Source organism: Spodoptera frugiperda, chromosome 4 (genome assembly GCF_023101765.2).
Source record: "Spodoptera frugiperda isolate SF20-4 chromosome 4, AGI-APGP_CSIRO_Sfru_2.0, whole genome shotgun sequence".
Classification (NCBI taxonomy): Eukaryota; Metazoa; Arthropoda; class Insecta; order Lepidoptera; family Noctuidae; genus Spodoptera; species Spodoptera frugiperda.
In genome coordinates this window covers 6,788,461-6,809,217 of record NC_064215.1, presented here as the reverse complement: position 1 = coordinate 6,809,217, position 20,757 = coordinate 6,788,461, and the positions used below count along the sequence as shown (strand labels likewise).

At 33.8% G+C, this 20,757-nt stretch overlaps 1 protein-coding gene across 7 annotated transcripts; it reads left to right on the top strand.

Annotated features, from left to right (window-relative positions):
• Window positions 1-769: 769 nt before the first annotated feature.
• LOC118272611 (uncharacterized) lies at window positions 770-20,016 on the top strand. 7 transcript variants are annotated; one of them, XM_035589220.2, is made up of 7 exons: window positions 770-914; window positions 5,782-5,948; window positions 10,674-10,842; window positions 12,732-12,932; window positions 15,358-15,463; window positions 17,208-17,332; window positions 18,483-20,016. In XM_035589220.2, the coding sequence occupies exons 1-7, from the start codon at window positions 890-892 to the stop codon at window positions 18,569-18,571; spliced, it is 882 nt and encodes a 293-aa protein (XP_035445113.2). In that variant the 5' UTR covers window positions 770-889; the 3' UTR covers window positions 18,572-20,016. The 7 variants fall into 7 exon arrangements, with proteins under 7 accessions (XP_035445113.2, XP_035445116.2, XP_035445115.2 ...); XM_035589223.2 differs by lacking the exon at window positions 770-914 and adding an exon at window positions 2,443-2,578; XM_035589222.2 differs by lacking the exon at window positions 770-914 and adding an exon at window positions 2,461-2,602.
• Window positions 20,017-20,757: the final 741 nt, after the last annotated feature.

The following is a 20,757-nucleotide window of genomic DNA, read 5'->3' as shown; positions in this document are numbered from 1 at the left end:
TGTAAACACGTTTTATTTATTATATCTCGCATGATAGCTATTATTACGATAATATTAGCGTTAGCGTTGACTTTAGCTAATAATGTATGACATTAACAAAAATTTATCAAGATTGGAAAATATGGTGTAAAATTAGTCCAATGACTTGCCAAAACAATCCTGATTATGATTGTAAATAATTCATGTCATTTTTGTAATGAGTTTTTTTCTGGTATACTAAACGGCTCACCTAAGGGTCAGCAATCGTCGCCGCCGTTAGTATTTCGGGTATCCATACCCGAAATACTAAAGGTGTACACACGACAAGTGCTGGCCTTTTGAGGGTTAGGAATTTAAGGGTTGTTGGGGGATTGGGGATTGAGAAAATTGGAAAGGGGGATAATTGGGCCTCCGGTAACCTCAATAACACAATGAAACACAACGCAAGCGTTGTTTCACGTCGATTTTCTGTGAGGACGTAGTATCAGTCCGGTCGAGCCGGCCTATTCGTGCCGAAGCATGGCTCTCCCACAAAGTAAAAACGATACGAAAACCTTTGGCCTAAGTTTCTTTAGCATCTAAGGATCTTTTTGCATCTTCCAATACAAGCGTGATCAGACCCCATTTAAACCTGACCGAAATTGCCCCGGGGCGTCTACAACAATTTAATCAGATAAACATCAGATAAAAATTAATACAAGGCTTGATATTTTTTATGTTATCTAAGAATTACTTGTACTATATTATGCGGTAATCGCGTCATCTAATTGCTTACTTATATACAACGTAAAAAAATAAAATTGACCATTTGTTCTGTTTAGTTCGCTGTCAACACATTGACAGCTTTTGATTATTTTTTTTTGTTTTATCTCAAAAGCAAGTCGATTCGTCATAAAGTGTTTGTGTCAATATGGGAGAGGCTACTGGTTCTACAGGTAAAACAATAAAACTTTATGATTTTGTAATTACGTAGGTATTGTGCTGTCTGTTTCTATTTCATGTAAGGTCAGGCGGGGCAAGGGCGCCATACTATTTGCATAGATGATTTCGACGCAAAATATTTTTTTTAATGCTGACTTATGAGTGAACTTTTATTAAATTATCAATATTTGGATTGTTGTAGCTGCAAGAAACGTTGGTAATATCCATTCTATCCATATTTTTACATTATTTTCAACGAAATTGGAAAACATGGTTACAGGCGCACTTGCCTCTGGAAACGGGGCAAGTGCGCCTGTATAAAAAAAATAACGTTAAAATTTCAAGTTACCAGAAATACTGATAATATACTTAATAGAACAAACAAATGAACTCATTACTCTTGGTTTCTTTTTAATTTACTCATTCTATAGGCTACTGCAGCTTCTATACCATATTTGGGGCAAGTGCGCCATAAACTTGTAATCAGGGGTTCTAAACCTTAATTGTGTTTTTTTTTTAAGGTGAATGCTGGTGTATTTAAATAAAAATGTTTGTCTAGAGTAAAAGAAATCTTTATTAAATCAAATCAGACTTATATTTTTATGCATTAAGTACTTAAAAAATAATTTTTTTCGCAAAAAAATGTTAAAATAACGTTTTTATACAGTTTAATTTAAAAAACGTAAAAATTTAATTTCAAAAAGAAATTAAGAAAAAACCGACAAAAAATTCCATCACATCTAGAGATTAAATTCTTAATACGAACTAAAATCATTCTTTTTTCCGAGGCTGTCGTGCGTCGGCTAAGAAAATAACTAAATCATAAAAGTTGACGACTTCTGGCTTGGGGGAAGTGCGCCATATAACTAAAAATTTAGGCGCACTTGCCTCACTTGACTATTTTGAGGTTAAGATTTTAAATTCAATAAAAAAATATTAATTTCACTAGATAGGACTAAAATACAGCCACAGATTTAAAGAAAAACAACAAAATTCTGTACTCACCTTATTGGTTTGCCGCAACACATAAAATTTTTGGGGATTTAAGGAGATAATTAACACGAGCTCATCTCTGGTAACAGGTTTAAATGACACTAAAACTAAAAAGGCGGTTACGTCAAGTTATGGTGAACAGAGACATCTGTTATGTTGAAATAGAACTGCATTTGAGTTTGTTGCATTGATGTAAGATGTCGTTAGTTGTATTACATCTGTAGTTTTCGATATTTTTATGGTAGGTGCGCTTACCCCGTTGGCGCGCTTGCCCCGCCTGACCTTAAATGAAAAGAGATAGAAATATTCAGTACAGGCGTCTGTACATATCTATGCAACTAAACTAACTACCCCAAACCACACAAACTATAAATAATAATAACTACAACATAAATAAAATAAAAAAAAGTCAGGTAACAAACTGTGACATATGTTCAATATAATTTCAACTTTGTTACAAAAGTGTAAAGTTTAAATTCGATCTCTTGGTAAGTAACTTGTTTTAAATACAAGTCCATTTCTCTAGGTAATGTGGATAATACTATACAAGACCTAATTGAAACGTTCTACCTACTAGTGCATGAGATTATTGAGAACGTTTTTGGCAGTGAAACACAAAACACGACTAGTTCAACAGTTGGTTCGATGTTTTGAACAAATCAATTCAAGTGCATAAAAGTGAGAAGTGAGTGCAATAATAATAATAATTGTGAGTTTCAAATGAGTGATTTTAATAATAAAACAAAATAAATTATAATGAGGTAATCAGATAATCGATTAACGTAAATTCAATGCAGTAGTTGGTGATAATGTGTTTGTTATCAGGATAAAGGTTTCCGTGTTTTATCGATACCTACGTAAAACAACCGACATAATATAATTAGGAATGTTTGGAAACGCGTCACGGTGAAAATGAAGCGCTTTACACAACTGACGTATCCATTTCGTTAATTTAAACGTAGTCACCCATCCACACAAATTTTACTTACGTGGCCGGATGGTAAATGAAGGTGAATAAAGATGGTAAAAACAGGTGTTACAGATAAGCTATTAGAAGTTATGATATGTATTGAAAAGAATTATGATATTTCGTAATAAAATAAAAAAGACTTAGTAGAGTTTAGAGTAATGTTCTAAATTTTCTACCATGTCTATGGTATGAATATTTAGAATCTACTAAAGCCTGTTATTAGTCTGTCTAATCAAGATATTAATTCATAATTAAATAAACAACACTGTATCAACAAAGTGAACAACAAACTCGAAAATCAATAGCTTGGATACCTTTCATAATATGCATCATTATACGTAAATATTTAAAATTGCAATTCAATATTGCTCCCTATCAAAACATCACAAATTCATTGAATTCGAAATTCACTATAGATGCACGACTAGCCGGAGCGCAGTTGGTCAGCCGTATTCGCCACTGCGGCCCTTAGTAGCGACCTTGCCGCATAAATATAGACTTGTTCAGTGTCGCCAACAACAAGCCGAGTTACCACAATCACGCTTCAGATACTACTTGTCTTATCAAAGAAAATGGCTAAACGATTACGTTCTAATCGCTTTACATCTGTACGCGTGAATCAAAAAGTGTTTACCAAGTATAAAACTGTATTGGACGCGTACTAGTTACGTTTGTTGTGGCGTTCAGCGTTATTTTCAGAATGTCATCCACTTCGTCGCCGGCTGGGAAAAAAAGTTAGTGTTTAATATTAGTAGCGTGCATTGTGTGTGGTAATAAGTGCTGTGGTTACGTTATTATGATTTGTATAGTGTACAGCTGTGTTCGATTTGAAAAGTGATTCGATAGCTTTGACGTATGTCAGTAACAGTGCTGCTTTTTGCACAGCTGAGACGGGTATTGTTTAAACTATCTATATTTTGGCTGCTAAAAAACGATTTTGTTCTTGTTTCATATCCACTTCCTACAACAAATTAAGGTAAACGTGTTTCATATTTTTCGAGGTAATTTATTTTGTCTGGTTTAAAAACCTTGAACTTCTAACAATAAACTCGCGAACTCTCCCATCTGTCTTTCTAATTATTACGCTCAGAAACTATAAATACAGATGGTCTAGTTCAAATATTCTGCCAGTTGTCGTTTAATTTAGTGAATTTGTGTATGAATTGACTTCTTATTGTTTACCCTTTGAAGTCCCATTTCTTAGTCATTTTTTATTTTGAATCTTAATAATACATTTGGAAGGAAATTTATAAAATTGTATATCCAAATATTTATCAAACTATACAATCTCATGTATTTGCGATCATCGATAAGCGGATATAAGCTGGAATGTGCATTAAAATATCAATTGGATTTCTGCGAACGGAGGCAACCGTAAAAATGTAAATGCACATTTTTCCATCCATATTTTTATTCGGTTGCCTTGTCTTCGTGAATGCGATCATAGCGTATTAAATAGCTCGAATACTACTGAATAGGCGTTCTCCAATTCTTTCGTATTCCAATCAATAACGAAGAAATTTTTGTTTGTGAGCCATTGTACTGTTATAATTAGTGCTTTTCATACACTGCTTCCATTCGTACAATTTTAATGATCATTATCTCAGTAAATATATTATTACATATTCTTCTTTATACGTTTTCATTATCGTACACATATTCGTAATTCGATTGTTAGATTAAATAAATCGTTGTGAGAGTTTTCTTTCTAATAAATGTTCGTAATTTTCTGCTCGATTACGTATATTGGAAGCGACGGATTCTGATATCCACTTATGTTTATTTTCGGATTTCCATTGGCAACCATGTAATGTATCATTTTGGATTTCTAGTAAATCTGTTTGAATCGCCGTGTGTTGCTTGTTTGTACTGTCGGTGTGTTCTGATTTATTTCGAACTAGGGCTTTGCTCGCGGTTTCTTTTATGAGAATTATCACGTTCAGTTCCTAGAAAAGGGCAGGTTTTTCCTTTAGTGCTCTTTACTGCCACCACTTTATCCGAACAAGCTCTGTCTTTTGTTTCTTCGTTCCTAGAATTTTGAGGTGTGCTGTGAATTTTGATATCTATTTAGGTCTATTTTCCTTCTTTGATAATGGAGTGATTATATTGTTTAGGTTTATCTATAACATTGTCTTTATCTACTCGATTTGTTTGTAATTGATTACAGTGTTAGATTTGTGTTACTTTTCAAGTTCAATTGTTACTCATTGTTATGTTATTATGTTAAGGTCATTCCTATACTTCTAAATACGAAAACTACATCATTAACGCTATTGTCATCACTTCGTATAACACCTTACGTAAACTCTTAGGTAAACATTTTCAAATCGGAAGCAACTATTCTAATTATCTCTCAAGTCGAACCAACCATACGTATTTTTGAATTATCTCAATGTATTCCAGTATGTTTATAATACAAAACCAAGTTTACACTACATTGGATAATAACATGTCGGGTTTATAGACTGCAGTTGTACAAAACACAATAGTGTAGTCTCGGGTTAATTTCTCCTTAGGTACATATTCTTGGAACAAATTGTGCTGTGTTAGATGCCTTTGATTTTAGTATTATTTGTTGATAGTTAGCTGATACACGTCGTATTAAAGACCTTTTGATTATGACTTTTGGATTCTCCTCATTCGTTCACAAGAAATTTAGCTTCTTCTAATAATCACAATTAGGTTAATTGAAGGAGATAGAAAATGTTTTTGTCTTCATTGTGCCGAATCAGAGGTTACAACTAATAATAAATAATAATTTCTATCAGACATTACAGGAAAAAATAACTTCTTAATGTATAATATGCAGTGTTTTAAGGATATTTTTTTGTGTGACCCGAACATAGACCGTGGAGCTGTTATACAAAAAATAATAGGTTTTCTTGAAGTTTTAAATAATATTTTCGTTTATCTTGCAGTAGTCTTAAACACGTTGCTCGAGACGGATCACTACGAGGGCCTGATCAAGGAGCTGACGTGTACCAAATGTAACACGTACATGCGGCCGCCCATCCACCTCTGTGTGGATGGACACAGTCTCTGCGGCCGCTGTTATGAGAAGAGCTTCCAATGCCATGTTTGCAAGGTAAGGAAATTGTTTCAATTGTTTATATTGATTTTCTTCTTCTTTTATTTTTAAGGCCTTAGTGAAATGCGCTATATTAGCCTTCCCTACGCAATACTAGTCCCAAAAAAGCCATCAGACCATCACAGATTGGAGCCAGTAGGGCTGTTCCCGGATCTGGGCATTGGGTTACCGGGGCTCCGGCTTTAAGCAGGAGTAAGAACGGGGTGCTTTTAGTCAGTAAGAGTCTGACAGCAGCTCAAATAAATTAGACTGCTCTCTTGTCCTATTTTATTGGATAGGCATTCCTGGGGCTACCAGGAATAATAAATAAGTCTAGATCAAACTAATAAAGTACTAAGTAACTAGACATCGAACTAGTTATTTTGCCTACCAGAAATTCAAAACTTACTCAAAATTAATTTAAGGACTTTCAAATTCAACTACTTTCTTCGAATTGAAACGACAATAATTATATTTCTTCATTTTCTGAGAAAGTAAAATACCAAAGTAATTGATAATTGAACTCATATTGAGAGTAGGTATCAATAAAGTCGTGTAATAATTCATTCGTCGTTAATCATGTTTCAATTTCGCAATTACGTAGGTTTGTGTTTCCTAATTCCAATTTGTTCGTTTGTTTGTTTGACGTATGCATTGGCTGGTGTTTGTAAACACAACAATCATCGTGGTCTTATTCGGGAAACATACATGGCCCATGTATGTTTTACACTATAATTTACTAAATGAACGTCACTAGTTTAACCTGTGTTATCGGTTGCAGTAACTGTCATGTTGACGCTGTCAACTGTCAAATGTGACTGATAAGTTAATTTTCATGGCATTCATATTGGAAGTTTGAATACGTTGTTTTACGTTGTTATGCGTTGTTTTGTGATAGGATTAATTTCAAATGTTCAAGTACACAGTTTTTACTTAAAAGTAACTACTAATATTTTAACTTTTGAGATTAATTTAACTGATTATTTTGTTTATTGATCAAACGATGTTACTACTTATGTGTTAGTCTGAGGCAATCTTAAAAGGAGCATAGTATTTGTATAACTTTTTAAAGTTTTATATTATACAGTATGAGTTATTTCTTTGAAACAAAAGTAAAACTATAAGCTGTTGTATCGTAGACGTTAAAAATATATCTTTTTTTTCACATTTCAATGCTATTTGAAAATTTGAACAATTTTATTAGCATATCATATAATTCAATACCCTTTAAGAAAGGGCATACATATGTCTTACTCATCAAATATATTGTCGATAAATATTTTTATCAAAGGTGTCGGTCGAATAGTCGATATGTGAAAATCTCAGTACAAAATTATCACACTGCGGTAATTTTATCGATAAAAATAGATAATAATTGTCGCATTTATACTTACAATTGGAGATAATTCTAATTAAAATAGGGATGATTACAATATGTTTTAATTTTAAATAAAATGTCTAAGTGAATTTCTTGAAGTCTTTATGGGCATAAGACATTGAACTAATCACTATCATACAGTCGACTAACTAGCTAATGGCTGATATTTATTCAGAAAAAAAAACAAACAAACATCTTCTCAGATCCCAGAATATTGAACTCAAAAAGAAATACATCCAATCGCAGACACTTTTAATTAAAAACATGTTCAGTTCACTTTTCGACAGTTGAACTCATATTTTCAGTGAATCTTTTTGTTTCAACAACTCCACAGAATGCAATAAATATGAAAAACTACTAAAGTTTATTCACATTATATTCAAAAATATCGAGATTGCTTTTTATTTATATATTTCATAAAAATAAATTTACTTATAACGTAATTACTAAGCATATTTTTAATCGAATGTTTCAACGATGATTTCTTATGTTTAAGTCATGATTTTTTTGTTGTGTAGGTGTTTTGCCTTAAACTACTTTTGCTTTTGCCTTAAAACTACGTACAAAAGTCCACGTGTCTCCCATACCAATAAAAATAGGTACTCTCAGTTCTTGCCAACATTCCTCAAAATATTTGCAAACCAAAAGTAGTTTGATTTTACGACCTGTATTTTCAACTGTATTGGCGATCAGCCGCTAAATCATCGGTAACAATAGAGCTTCAATTTTCGACATAAAACTACCTACATACTTACTTTGGCATAAATATTCGTTAAATCTGATTGATAGTTGTGATGTACCAGTTTTGTTTTACACGTTTTTTTTTAAGGTTACAATATTAATTAGCATTCTAAAAAGTAGTACAAAAAGTCCGTTATCGATGTCCATAGCATTCTTCCACGCCAACGGAGCATGGCATTAAAATATCTCGCTATTCTAATAAAATGTGAAGCATTTGATAAGACTAAGAGGCATTTATTAATACTTAGTTATTTTCAGCACAATATTTATAAAAGCTCTTATAAAATTAATATTATTCAAGTACCGTACTAAAATAGATTGAAAAGTTCTTTAAAGTAGAATAAGAATTAAAATAAGACATTTATAAATAAGAAAAGAAGACTTGTCAGCCAGATAGGTACTGATAAAATATGTATGTGTCGGGATCGAGGGTAGAATTGAAACACAGGCGTCCACCCTCGGCGCTCGACGGAGTCAAGGATTCATCGGCTGAGCGGCGTGTTGATCACTTCTCGTGCAGCAGCCGACCAGTGCGGTCGAATATTGAACCGTCGTGTGTTTCAACCGTATACCTAGTCTGTAACCTGTTAGTTTGATATTGTAACAGTTAATTATCTTTCATGTACTTTGTAACCATGTTTGCACTTTGAGAGTGACTGAGACCTCTGAGTTTGTTTCGGCATTTCTTCTCAGAGTAGTCGGTAGGAAATGCCGGCCCCATCAGTAGCTTAAGTAAAGTAACAGTGCAATGTACAGAATTAAACAATAGTTCCATATCGAAGACTTTATTATTTTACTGCTACCTTCGTCATAACGCCCACAAGTATTCCTGACATGAGTAGTGAGATTCTCCTTTCACCGACATATCGAAAGTGAGAGATCTCCTATCTCCGACATATGTATATATCGGGTGTCCCAACAAGAACGCAAGATTTAAATTTGGCGGCATTCGAAGTGTCATTGTTTGACATTTGAACACTTGTTATTGTTTGGTAGTATAAGGTACGAGGTTAGTAAAAATGGAGCGCTACACCATTGAAAATGAGGCAGGTCAAGCGCAAACAGTCAATCATGGTGTTCGGTATCGTAAAATGATAACCAGTCTTTTCGTACCTCGAATTGAAGAAATGGATTTGGAAGGCATGTGGTTTCAACAAGATAGCGCCACATGTCATACAACCAGAGAAACAATTGAATTGTTGCATCAGTCATGTCCCGGTCGTGTTATTTTACGTTTTGGAGACCAGAATTGGCCGCCTAGATCATGTGATTTATCACCATTAGACTTTTTTTCCTTGGGGTTTCTTAAAGTCGATGGTTTATGCGAATAAGCCGACGACGACTCAAGTCTTAAAAAGGAAATTGGACGCTGTATTAATGAAATACCGCAGCATTTATGCAAAACGGTCATTGAAAATTTCATTGAAAGATCGCGTATGTTTCAGCAAACCAGCGGCAGCCATCTGCCCGATGTATGTTCCATAGATAACCTCATACTCTCTACTTTACGATATTATAAAGCTTTCACGATTTTTTTAAAAATATCTGCGTTTTATTTAAAATTTAAATCTTGCGTTCTTGTTGGGACATCCTTTAAGATTTATTTTTGTCAAAAGTTTTACTTTTTCTATTCTGTTCCCTTTTCTAATGGGAATATATATTAATATACCCATAAAATATATACTTTATTCGTTTACCTGTAATAAATAATTTCATACAATGCTAAATTATTCTTGCCGTCGTAAAACGTTTTGTGTGATAAGATCATCTACAACTACATTATTAGTTGTAGGTACGGTATAACAAAGAACTAAATACATATTTAATGACAATCTTGTATTCCGATAGTTAGGAAATAGGAAAGAAAAATATTCTTATTGTATTTAATCCTACTCACACTGTGGTGTTATTTCAGGTCTAGTATTTTGATCTACCAAAATACCAGACCGCGTTCCGATACCAATAAGAATGGAAAAAGAACAGTTTTTCAATTTGCAAAGTCTTTCATCAACCTTTGCGTATGGGGCTGACGTTGCTGTTGGAACAGTTCAACTAATCCCTTTGGATTCCGAGGCACAAACTGCACAAACCGACAGCGAACCACCCAGTAACTGGAGTCGACAAATTATAGAATGTAACGGTTTTCCACCGAACGTTCTAGCAAATAAAAATGTAGGGCATTGGCTAACTGGTATTGTGGGCACCCGTATGTGCGGAATCTTTTGGCAATTTTTGTGTAGAAATGTAAAATTTTTGATTGGTATTTCCCGGTGGGTCCAGACAAGACTTCAGCCTTATCTATAAATAGCTAACTTAATTTACGTTGGCTTAATCACGATAACTGAAAAAATATTCCTACAAATTGAAAAATTTCATATTCTGAAATGAGCAATTTAATTTGTGTCCCTAAACAGTAACATGAAATGGAGATGAAGTGAAAGAATAATAACAAAATCAAAGATCTCTCTATAAAACAATTTTCGTATCTTCACGCCTTTTACCCCCGAAGGGGTAGGCAGAGTAATGCTTCTGTACATTGTATTTTTCACCATTATATTTACCAATCTATAAAACGAGTTGAAATAAAACTCAAATAAATATTACGAACATCTTTTTATTTACAGAAAGAATTCTCCCAAACCCGCTCAGCCGCCCTAGAGTCGCTGGCGAACAAAGTCCTGTTTCCATGCACAAACGCCGGCTGCCCCAAACATGCTGTCCTGTCACAACTGGACAAGCATTACGCCCACTGTCAGTTTCGCATCATCAACTGCTTCATGGCTCGAGTATATGGTAAGTGTTACTGCTGTTTGTTTACTGTTATTGATGTAGTTAAAATGTATATTGTATGTGTAGTGTATAGTTATTACATGTTCTGTTGGTTGTTATGTATTGTGTTGTGAGAATCTATTTTTGTCTTTAATGGAAACTAGTTAATCATGTAAGGTGTATTCTACTATCCTATCCTACTAATATTATGAATGCAAAAGTTTGTATAATTATTGTATCAAACATACATTGCCATAAACTTCAAACTCAAAACCTATCAAAAATGCGGCACAACAAGAAGAAGTTAAGAAATAGTACCCTAACGGTTATTCCAGGCCAAAACCTACCTTTGTGTCAATTACGATGTTAAATCCTTTGAGTATCCTCAAACATTTTTTGTTTGACTATATTTTATTAATTTTATTAAGTCGGTTCGCATGTGAAGACTTCTAGTAAAAAGGGAAACCTATGATTAGCCTTAAGAGCTGCAATTCACATATATAACTTATTGCAAATTATATGTAACGCTGTTGATTTTCTAAATAAATAAAGACACAGGCAAAGCCGTTCTCAGAAACTACTGATGTATAACTCGAAAATTACTTGTCATATTTACATAATATTTTGCTTCTCTGAATTCGTTTGTATGTCAAATAGCTATACACATAACTGAGGCAACTGTACCTTCAAATATGGAATGTTTATTTTACCTTTTAAGTGAAGTAATGAGCTTTTAGTTTCATTACCTACATACCTAGTCCTAGAATACTTAATATGAAACTCTTTAAACAAAACTTTTCGTTGAAACTATTATACGTATTTCACTACTTAGTACATAATTTACTCTGAAAATTTATTACGTGAACGTTTATTTTTAAAACGAAGTCGTTTGTTGTTTTTGTAATATGAACGTAGATTAAATACGTCTATTTACTAAAAGAAATAACTAATTACTGCTATTAGAACTCATTCATTTAAGGTTAAACGAACTCTCAAAGGATCTTAACACCTTGGATAAATGATTGTCTAACTTCACAGCTTTTATAAAGATCCAAATTAAGAAAAGCACAAATGTAGTAATTTTATCAACTAAAATATAGATTGTCCTTGACAGACAGAAGATTTGTGTGTGTGGACTTTAACCATTATAGTAAGGCATTATAAAATTCAAATTCAAATAATATTTTCTTTTTACCCATTGAATAAAAGCGCACTTCTAATTTTATCCAACAATGTAAAATTCGAAAGAAGTTTGAAGATTCAAGAAGGTTTTTACTCACCTTCATTGTCCAAAATAAGAAAGTTATTTTAAATATGTTTTTACGAAGACGAAAATGTCCTCCATCTCATACTCACACTCACACACTCAGGGTTGCCTACCCCGTGTCATAAACACGAACATTTTATTCACCTCCACTCAACGTATAATACAGTTTTTGTTTGAGGAAAAACTTCACGAAAATACGTACATATACGTTAGTGACATGAGTTCCAAATATTTCGTGCGTTGAATGCAAACTGGGAACTACGAGTATTTCATTCATCGGTCATTAAGTTTTCTGTCTTTTTCTGAAGTTTCGTAAATTGTTTTTTGTCAGCAGTTCCAACTTCCACATTGTCGATATTTTTAGCTATTATTTCAACACTCATTTCACTGTTGCTTATTCGTAAACATTCGACACTGTTCTCGAGAACTCAACCCTCAAAAATAGAGACATTAAAACCAAACATCCTCAAAAATCCAACACCAAAAACAAACCTTTAAAAGCAAGGGACAATCAAACCACCATTGCAAACAAAGGTTCAGAATGACACAATTTACCTCTTTCAAAATCCACTAAAACTCACACAACTGATCCCAAAATTTACAATAGGAATGCTTTTTTCTTTTTACTAAAATTTCGCAATTTCAGGGGACTGCAAATGGAAAGGTCGTGCGGGCGACTGGATGGACCATTGTTTCATGGAACATAGTGAGAAGGTCACGGAGCTCCCATTCATCACGGTGAAAAACCGATGGGACGCGAAGAGGACAGAACCGGTGCTCAACTACTTTCTGCTGAAGTGTTACGAACGGATATTCAACGTGTACCAGATTTATGATAAGAGAGGAGGTAAGGTATAGGATTAATATTTAAATAAGGAAGATGTTTAAGTATTTTTCATTTAATAATCTTATAGGCTTTTGATGAATGAAACCATGTCCATGAATGGACATTTTTTTTATAATAATCCTTTATAGCCTTATATTACTTCGGTCACTATTTGGATAATGACCTAATCTTTACTATCATAACCAAGACACGAACTAAAACTATTTAATATGAGATATATGATGCGAGAAAGCTGTTCGACTTCATGGCCCTGATCCATTGATATCATGATAGGACTGACATACGCTGTGCGTTATAAAAGTCCCTAATTATATAGAGAAATATAAAATAATATGAGATATACTATAAAAAATCAATCCTCTAAATAGCACTCGGCCTCACCCTCGTCTTTGGGCTTCTTTCACTCTCATCAGCACCAAAAAGATTTTATTGTGTAAATGGAAAACGATTCATAATATCGAAAGGGGATTTTCTAAATTATTTTTCAAAGCCATGGTAAAAAGTCATAACAATTTGAAAGAACGGTGATACAATATTCACGGTATTTTAACCGGCGATGGTGGGGCTTCCCTCAACAAAGTTAATCGTTGACCTGAATTCTGAAGTGAACTGTTAATAACTCGATTACGTGGGAAAGAATTCCATAATCTTGTATTATGGTAGCTGTTTGTATATTGTTTGCATATTTATGAAGTGTGGGTCCTACGTGCGTGATACCACGGCCTCACAGAAAACTGACGTGAAACAACGCTTGCGGTTTTTTTCGTTGTGTGAATGAGATTACCGGAAACCCAATTACCATAATACACTCTTTGAATTAGTGGTCGTGGTTTCGATGCAATATAAGATAATTGCGTCACTCAGACAGACATTAACAGTCCATGAAAGTGCTGCGGAACCGTGAGCCTCCTCAAAATAACTGCTTGGCAAGCGTATTAGAGATCGCAGTTTGAAAGATAGAGAGTGATGCTGCAGCTGCCTAGTCCCATTAATGGGTTCTTTTGACCCTCGCGAAAAGAGTATGGATAGTAACAAATGTACCTGTTCTAATATGCAATCACTACACAGTTTAAATTACTATCGTAAATGATTATATTCAGCAAGCACGCTTATGATTACGTACTTAACAAACAAGGCAGTCGGTAATTAAATTAGTCATAACATAAATGCCGCAAATGCGTAATTGATTGATAAACATGTACACATATATGTTATCAAGATAACTATTGCCAATCAAGTTATCTGGAACAATCGAAGTGGGTCAGTGCAAATCACTTCCATCCGTTTGTATAAACTGATCTAGATACTCACATGCTATATGTGGCTAGATACAATATGTGTATGTAGTAGAATCCTTGAATTATATTAGAAGAATATAATATAATACTCGTACATAACAAACATCCCTTTATTTGCAATTGAGGGCCGTCACAATATATGTAGATATTTTTTCATCTCATTGTGAATTAAGTAAATATTTTATGGATTGGTAAGTGAGAGTAAGACGCGACTGAATATTGTACCATGATCAAATTATAATTATGAATGTGAATTCCGTAACTTGATATAAAACAGTCCCGTAACTATGGAGAAATTTATTACGGAGCTTGAAAAGTATGCAAAGATTATGAATCCTTACGAGTCATCAAATACAATACATATATCAATATTACCACATAGAATAAAACATTTCAAATCGACGTGATTGCGGAAAAATCCCGCACAAAACAGGACAAGAAGTGTTGTATTTTTTGCTTACAAAAAAGCCAATAACGTGGAAAATACATTATATCTTTTTCTGAATACCAGGGAAGACAGAAGTCGAGACAGCCAATCTGTAATTCCAGACACAATTAAACTAAGCTGTTTTTTCAACGACTGCGACCGTACTTTGAAAAGCCAGACGTCTTCTGTTTTCGTTTCTTTGTAACTGAGAATAATATGCAATACTTTCTCGTGTTTTTACACTCGGTAAAGTACTTGATAAAGAGTCGAGAAGTGTAAAAAATATTTGTCGCTAAGAGAGTTACATGCTATCTTTTTGCGATTTGCGGATCATCATAAATGTAACAAAACTGATTAATTAGGCCATATTTTCTGGGGAGGATGGCATGTTATCAAATCGACTGCTCGGTAGACGCTAGTGGCTGAGCAACTAGTTGTCATGCAATGGGTAGCGGGTATGATTCCCAAACGGAACAACTCTTTATGTCATGTGTATGTGAATTGGTATGTTTATAAACGCACCCTCGACACAGGACAAAATCCTAGCACGGAGGAATGTTTTCAAAAAAACCCAAATCATCACAAGGTTCACGTATTAGGTGTCCCCATAGTCTGAGACGCATCCTTCTACGAAGAAGGATCCTATGACTTGTGAGTAAGATAATAAAGTTAATAATAACTTTGTTATGTTATATTTCAGGAAGAATGATGTGGACTGTGCTTGTGAATGATGACCATGCAGAGAAGTTTTATTTTGAAGTCGACATTTTCCTGCCAAACTTACCGAGCAAAAGGATTGTTTACAGGTTAGTGAGATTATTTCCAATCATGTAACTAAGAAATAAATAGACTATCTAAGTACCAAAATTCTATTGTAAGAACGTATTCCTTGTTTAAAAGCCGGCAACCCACCCGTGACTCCTCTGGTGTTGCGGGTGGATCCGTTGATCCATGGACATCCGGAGATTGGCTTACCATTAGGTGATGCGATGCGATGAGTATCTACTTGTTGGCCTCCTGTTCCATAAAAAACACCAAAATAGAAGATTTGAATTTTTCTACCTTTTCACCCAAAGCAATTTATTAACAACAAGCCGCATAAATAAGATCCTTTTGTATACAAATTTTACTTACAAGTAATAAATCGCTTGGTCTGTAAGTATATAAAACATAAAGGCAATATTTTTCTTATATTCTGCGTAGGTTGAATTAAAAAATAAATTTCATTTTGTTATTACCTTATGCCCTATGAGATTATCTGCGGATTCGTACTACTTTTTGCTGTGAAATATAAATAGGGTAATTTTACACACATGATTTTATAGTATGCTCGAAAAGAACCATTTTGAAATTGTGTAAGTTAAACGAGTAAATATCATAGCATACTTAACAAGCACGGTTAGCTGTCGGCGAGCAGTAAGCACGTGGCCCGCACGCTGGCCACCCGCTGTCCGCCAAATTTTAATGACAATTTAATTGCTGGGTTGGAGCGGTGCTCGTTAAGTGTGTTTTAAACTTAAGAATCATCAAAACGCAAGGATAGAGGAAAAGCAAAAATAGGACTAAATAACTAGTATCCTTGCAATGAACAGATCAAGACTAAAAATCAAGTTAATCATTTATAGTAACCAAAAACACCAAACACAACCCTATATGAATAAATCAAACCAAAATGTATTCTCAGACGACACAGAATGCTCCAGAACACTCCAGATCCCAAAGGCTGGAAATAGAATTAGATCTAATAATTGCAACCGGTTTGATGCCGGCCAGAAACGGAGTGTACACGTGAATATACTCCCCATTAGTTCCAGTGCAGAACAATTATTTATATTGCCAAAGGATAATTGTTCCGGAACAGTTGCTGTTTGTATACAAATGCAATCGTAAACATTTATGTTGGTTATTTCAAGTGTTATACTCGCATTAACATTGAAACGTACGCTGTTTAGTTCACTAATTATAGTGTCTGTAAAACAATGTTACATGGATAGCAGCCTCGCTTGTTAATCGAGTTTCCACAAACGTAACTTGTGTAAAATGCTATCAATATTTCGATTACGAATTTATGCCGCTCATACATTTTCTAGCTAGTCAGTCTTAGGTTTATTGGAGTTTTCATCCTTTTCATGATTGTTTTTCTTAGGTCTGTGGGAGTCCTTTTCATGACTGTGTACCTTAGGTCTGTGGGAGTCAGCATCAAAGCAGCAAAAGAAAATTAACATCCAAACGTTAATTATCTGTTTGGTAGTGACTGGTTCTAGAATGTAACATTGTGCCTGTTCCATTCCGTTCGCAATCCGAAGGGAAGCCAGTCGGCAGTGGGCAGCGCAGATGACTTAAGTACTCATGTGATCGGTCACCTTGTTTGCTCTCAATCCTATAAAAAAATGAAAATCATATTTCACAAGCGACAGATAAGGCACTGAACTAACACTGCACTGTAGGTACTGACTAAATTATTCTCGATGTATACCATACACTCAGAAATAAATGACTATTCTATTCTGTTCTATTCTAAAATATTTGATTGTTATACATTTTTTCCAGACGACCCTGTAAGTGTGAGAAGGATGCAGACTTCCTGGAGCACACCCAGAACGTGTACATTCCCGTAGAAAATGTGTTCTCTATGCTAGACGAGGATGAGTCCGTCAACTTTATCGTCAGAATTGGTAAGAAAATTAACTACTTGCAACATTAATTCTGTCTGACTAACAAAATCATTATATAGTTTTGCTGAAAGATTCATAAACTGTCCTGTACCTACATTATGTGAAAGAGGTATCTCTACTAACTGTACCTCTACTATGAGTTTGAAGCAATTATTGTGTTTGTCGATGTAAATTTTTTGTATGTCAAATTTTACAACGCCTCTACCGGTTACATATGAAACAAAAATTTGCCATACGTCGTCGCTAGCGACTATCAACACATACATAATCGACAAATGAGTTTGAAGCAATAGCTTCAACTCATGATAGAGTACTGGTCTTGTTGATGTAACTAATGTCTATAGCATTTATAAGTGACGTAAAGTCAAGGTAAAAGATGATTTCCGATAAGAGAACGGAATTGTCCAATTGAAAAAACATTTATTAAAATGTGACTATTAAAAGTTTACACGTCGCTGAATGCATTAAATGGTTTAGCATCTGCAAGAATGACAATGAACGAACAATTATTTATGTATTGTTACTATTTAACAAACAATCTAGATACGTATGTACGCACGAATATAGGGATATATTATGTTGGATGGACATGGTTTTTTTTTATTTATTCGAAGAGCTAGGTAGCTCAAGTTTTTGAGGATATAAACTACACAGCTATATTCTAGTCTTCATTTCATATTGTTTATTTAGCATTACTGACAGTTTTGCAATAGGTATAGGTACCTACGTACCTTTAGTTCAAAAGAATGGAATTAATAAGTTTGCAATACATTTTGTAGAAAAATGGTGGTTATCAAACGACGATTCTAACTATCTACCTAATGTGGCCCAATTAGAAATAAATTAAACAACGTTCTTTGCTCAGTGAGTATTTTGATTAAAATTCTGTAAAAAGTAGAAAAAGAATATAATTTGGTATTTGTGTATTAAATTAATGGGACAACCTTATTTAATACTTATAAGTATACCAAAAGATTACAATACAAAGTGTTATTTGGTTATTTATAACTTCTTCTGATTTCTTTATCCATATGCAACCACATCTCTTCAAAAATGAAATGTTTAAATAAAAATCTTTGTCAGGGTTGCTAATTATTAGCAGTATAGACTTCTTTCATGTAAATAACTAATGTTTTGTATTAAATTACAGGTGAGGTTGAAAATCTTCCAATATTCGACACCCCTACACCGAGTGAGAGCATCATACTCCTACACAACGAAGATCGCAAGGACGAGTAACATCAAGATTTACGACTTTAAACCGTACCACACTAATTTATGCATTAAAATCGAACAACCGCGTGTTTTGTACGGTATATACAAATGAAAGCACGTGTTTGTTTCTAAGGCATATCTAATAAAGATCTAGCTGAGATTTCATTCTTATTGCTTCTAATTTAAAGTCCCTTTTTATTTTTGTTTAATTGCAGAAAAGTTCATTTATTTTTAAATTATGACAATCAAAAATCAAAATATTTCTTCAAGACGTTGATGTAACCATGAATGTCATCGCTTATATGACTTACATCCATTTCTTTACAAAAACTGAATAATAATAACATAAGAGCCATGCTTCGGCATGAATAGGCCTCACAGAAAACCGACGTGAAACAACGCTTGCGTTGTGTTTCGTTGGGTGATTAAAGTTACCGGAGGCCCGATTACCACTTTCTCAACCTCCGAATCCCCAACAACCCTTAAATTTCTAACCCCCAAAAGGTCGGCAACGCACATCTAACGCCTAAGGTGTTTCGGGTGTCCATGGGCGATAAGTCCATACCATACTATTAGGTGATGTTTGCTCTAGTACCGGCCTAAAAAATTGGAAAAGAAATGATTTTGATAGCAGTATTAGTCCTTACACTTTTTTACTAAGTAAGTTACACTTACTAATTAAATTATATCATTTTTCAAAACTCGCTGACAGTGCAAGCATAAAAAGGTAAAATTCTTTATTTACAAAAGTATTTTCCCAGTAGGTATACCACCTTATTGCAATAAATAAAATGGCTGGTTGTACACACGCCTTTTTATTATTAAATCGTCTAACGCGGTTGAGTATTTTAATTTCCCATGGGGAACTTTTTCTTAGCAAGTTGATAACACAAATATGAGATACCTACTTACACAAATGGGTTTGTATTTTTTTACTGAGGCTGCAATAAATATTTTGTGTCTAGCCGAGATTTGTTTCTGCTATTACTTTGGCTTTTAAGTGAATGAAAATAAAGAATTATATGTGCAATGTCTTTAACATATTGATATTTTTAACCTCCTTATTTACTACTTACATGTGTTCACACTTCGACTATATGTATCTCAATGTCCAATTCGGGGTTTTTAACCAATTCAAAGCATAATGTTATAATATATTATATTACTTGACTAAACACAATCTTCACCAACTTAAATCAGTTTACTAAGGAAACTAGCCACAAAGTATTCCCTGCAGAACATTCAAATAATTCCCCAAATAGTTTGTAAGGCTAACATGAAACTATGTATCAAATCCCTTCTCCAATTCAGTAGAACACTCAACCCAAATTAGATTCTATCCATCCTAGTTTGTAGACCTTAGAAAATGCCATTAGTTTTAGAATTCACTTCCTATCTTCCATTTTGTTTTCACAATCGTTGTTGTATTTAAAAATGTACTTTATACAATATAAATAAGTATACAATTTAAGTGTGTTTTTTATTTTACCTTATTGTTGTTTAAGGGAAATCGTTATTTTATTGATATTAACAAGCGTATAAAAAAATATTTGCAGAAGATTTAGAAAGTTTATAAAAAAGTAATTCGATATTGTGTAGTATGATATCGATACTATGTAATATCCGTTTTGAAACAGTCATTTGACAAAATACTTATTTTAAAAAAATACCAACACAAGTAACAATAAACACAATCAACCAAATATATAACGTTTTACACAATAATAACGAAATGGCAAAAAACCAAATAAACATTCGAATAAAAAATCAACGTAAAATTTCCGAAAACATTTTCATTTTCAACCCTATCCGATAAAACGTGATTTTATCAGCACCAATATTCACTTTTACACAATTTACTTAAAAAGGTTACCGTTACACATGAAACGTAAGATTGACTTTCACAGTCGATCGAGCGCGCACCCTGTGTAAAGTAACAATGGGAACATATCAGCGATTCAAACTCCGAACTTGTTTACTCTCTTCCGACCGCAGTTGGGAGCAAACGAACTGAGAATTGTGAGCAAAAATAAAAATATATTGACGCTGCAATCGATCTCCAGCACAAACCATTAAACTTTAAGCGTACGATAGAAAATATAGGAAATAGAGGCGGGACAAAGCAAAATATTCCTTTGAAACTATTCTTCTTCGAGACCTCATTTGCAAAGCTTTCTTTTCGTTTCGTTCCAACTGATGACTTTGGTGTG

Coding starts and splice junctions, on each gene's coding strand:
- LOC118272611 (XM_035589218.2), top strand. CDS start 3,564: ATGTCATCCACTTCGTCGCCGGCTGGGAAAAAAA. Junction 5,949..10,673: donor TCCAATGCCATGTTTGCAAG/GTAAGGAAATTG, acceptor TTTTATTTACAG/AAAGAATTCTCCCAAACCCG. Junction 10,843..12,731: donor CTTCATGGCTCGAGTATATG/GTAAGTGTTACT, acceptor TCGCAATTTCAG/GGGACTGCAAATGGAAAGGT.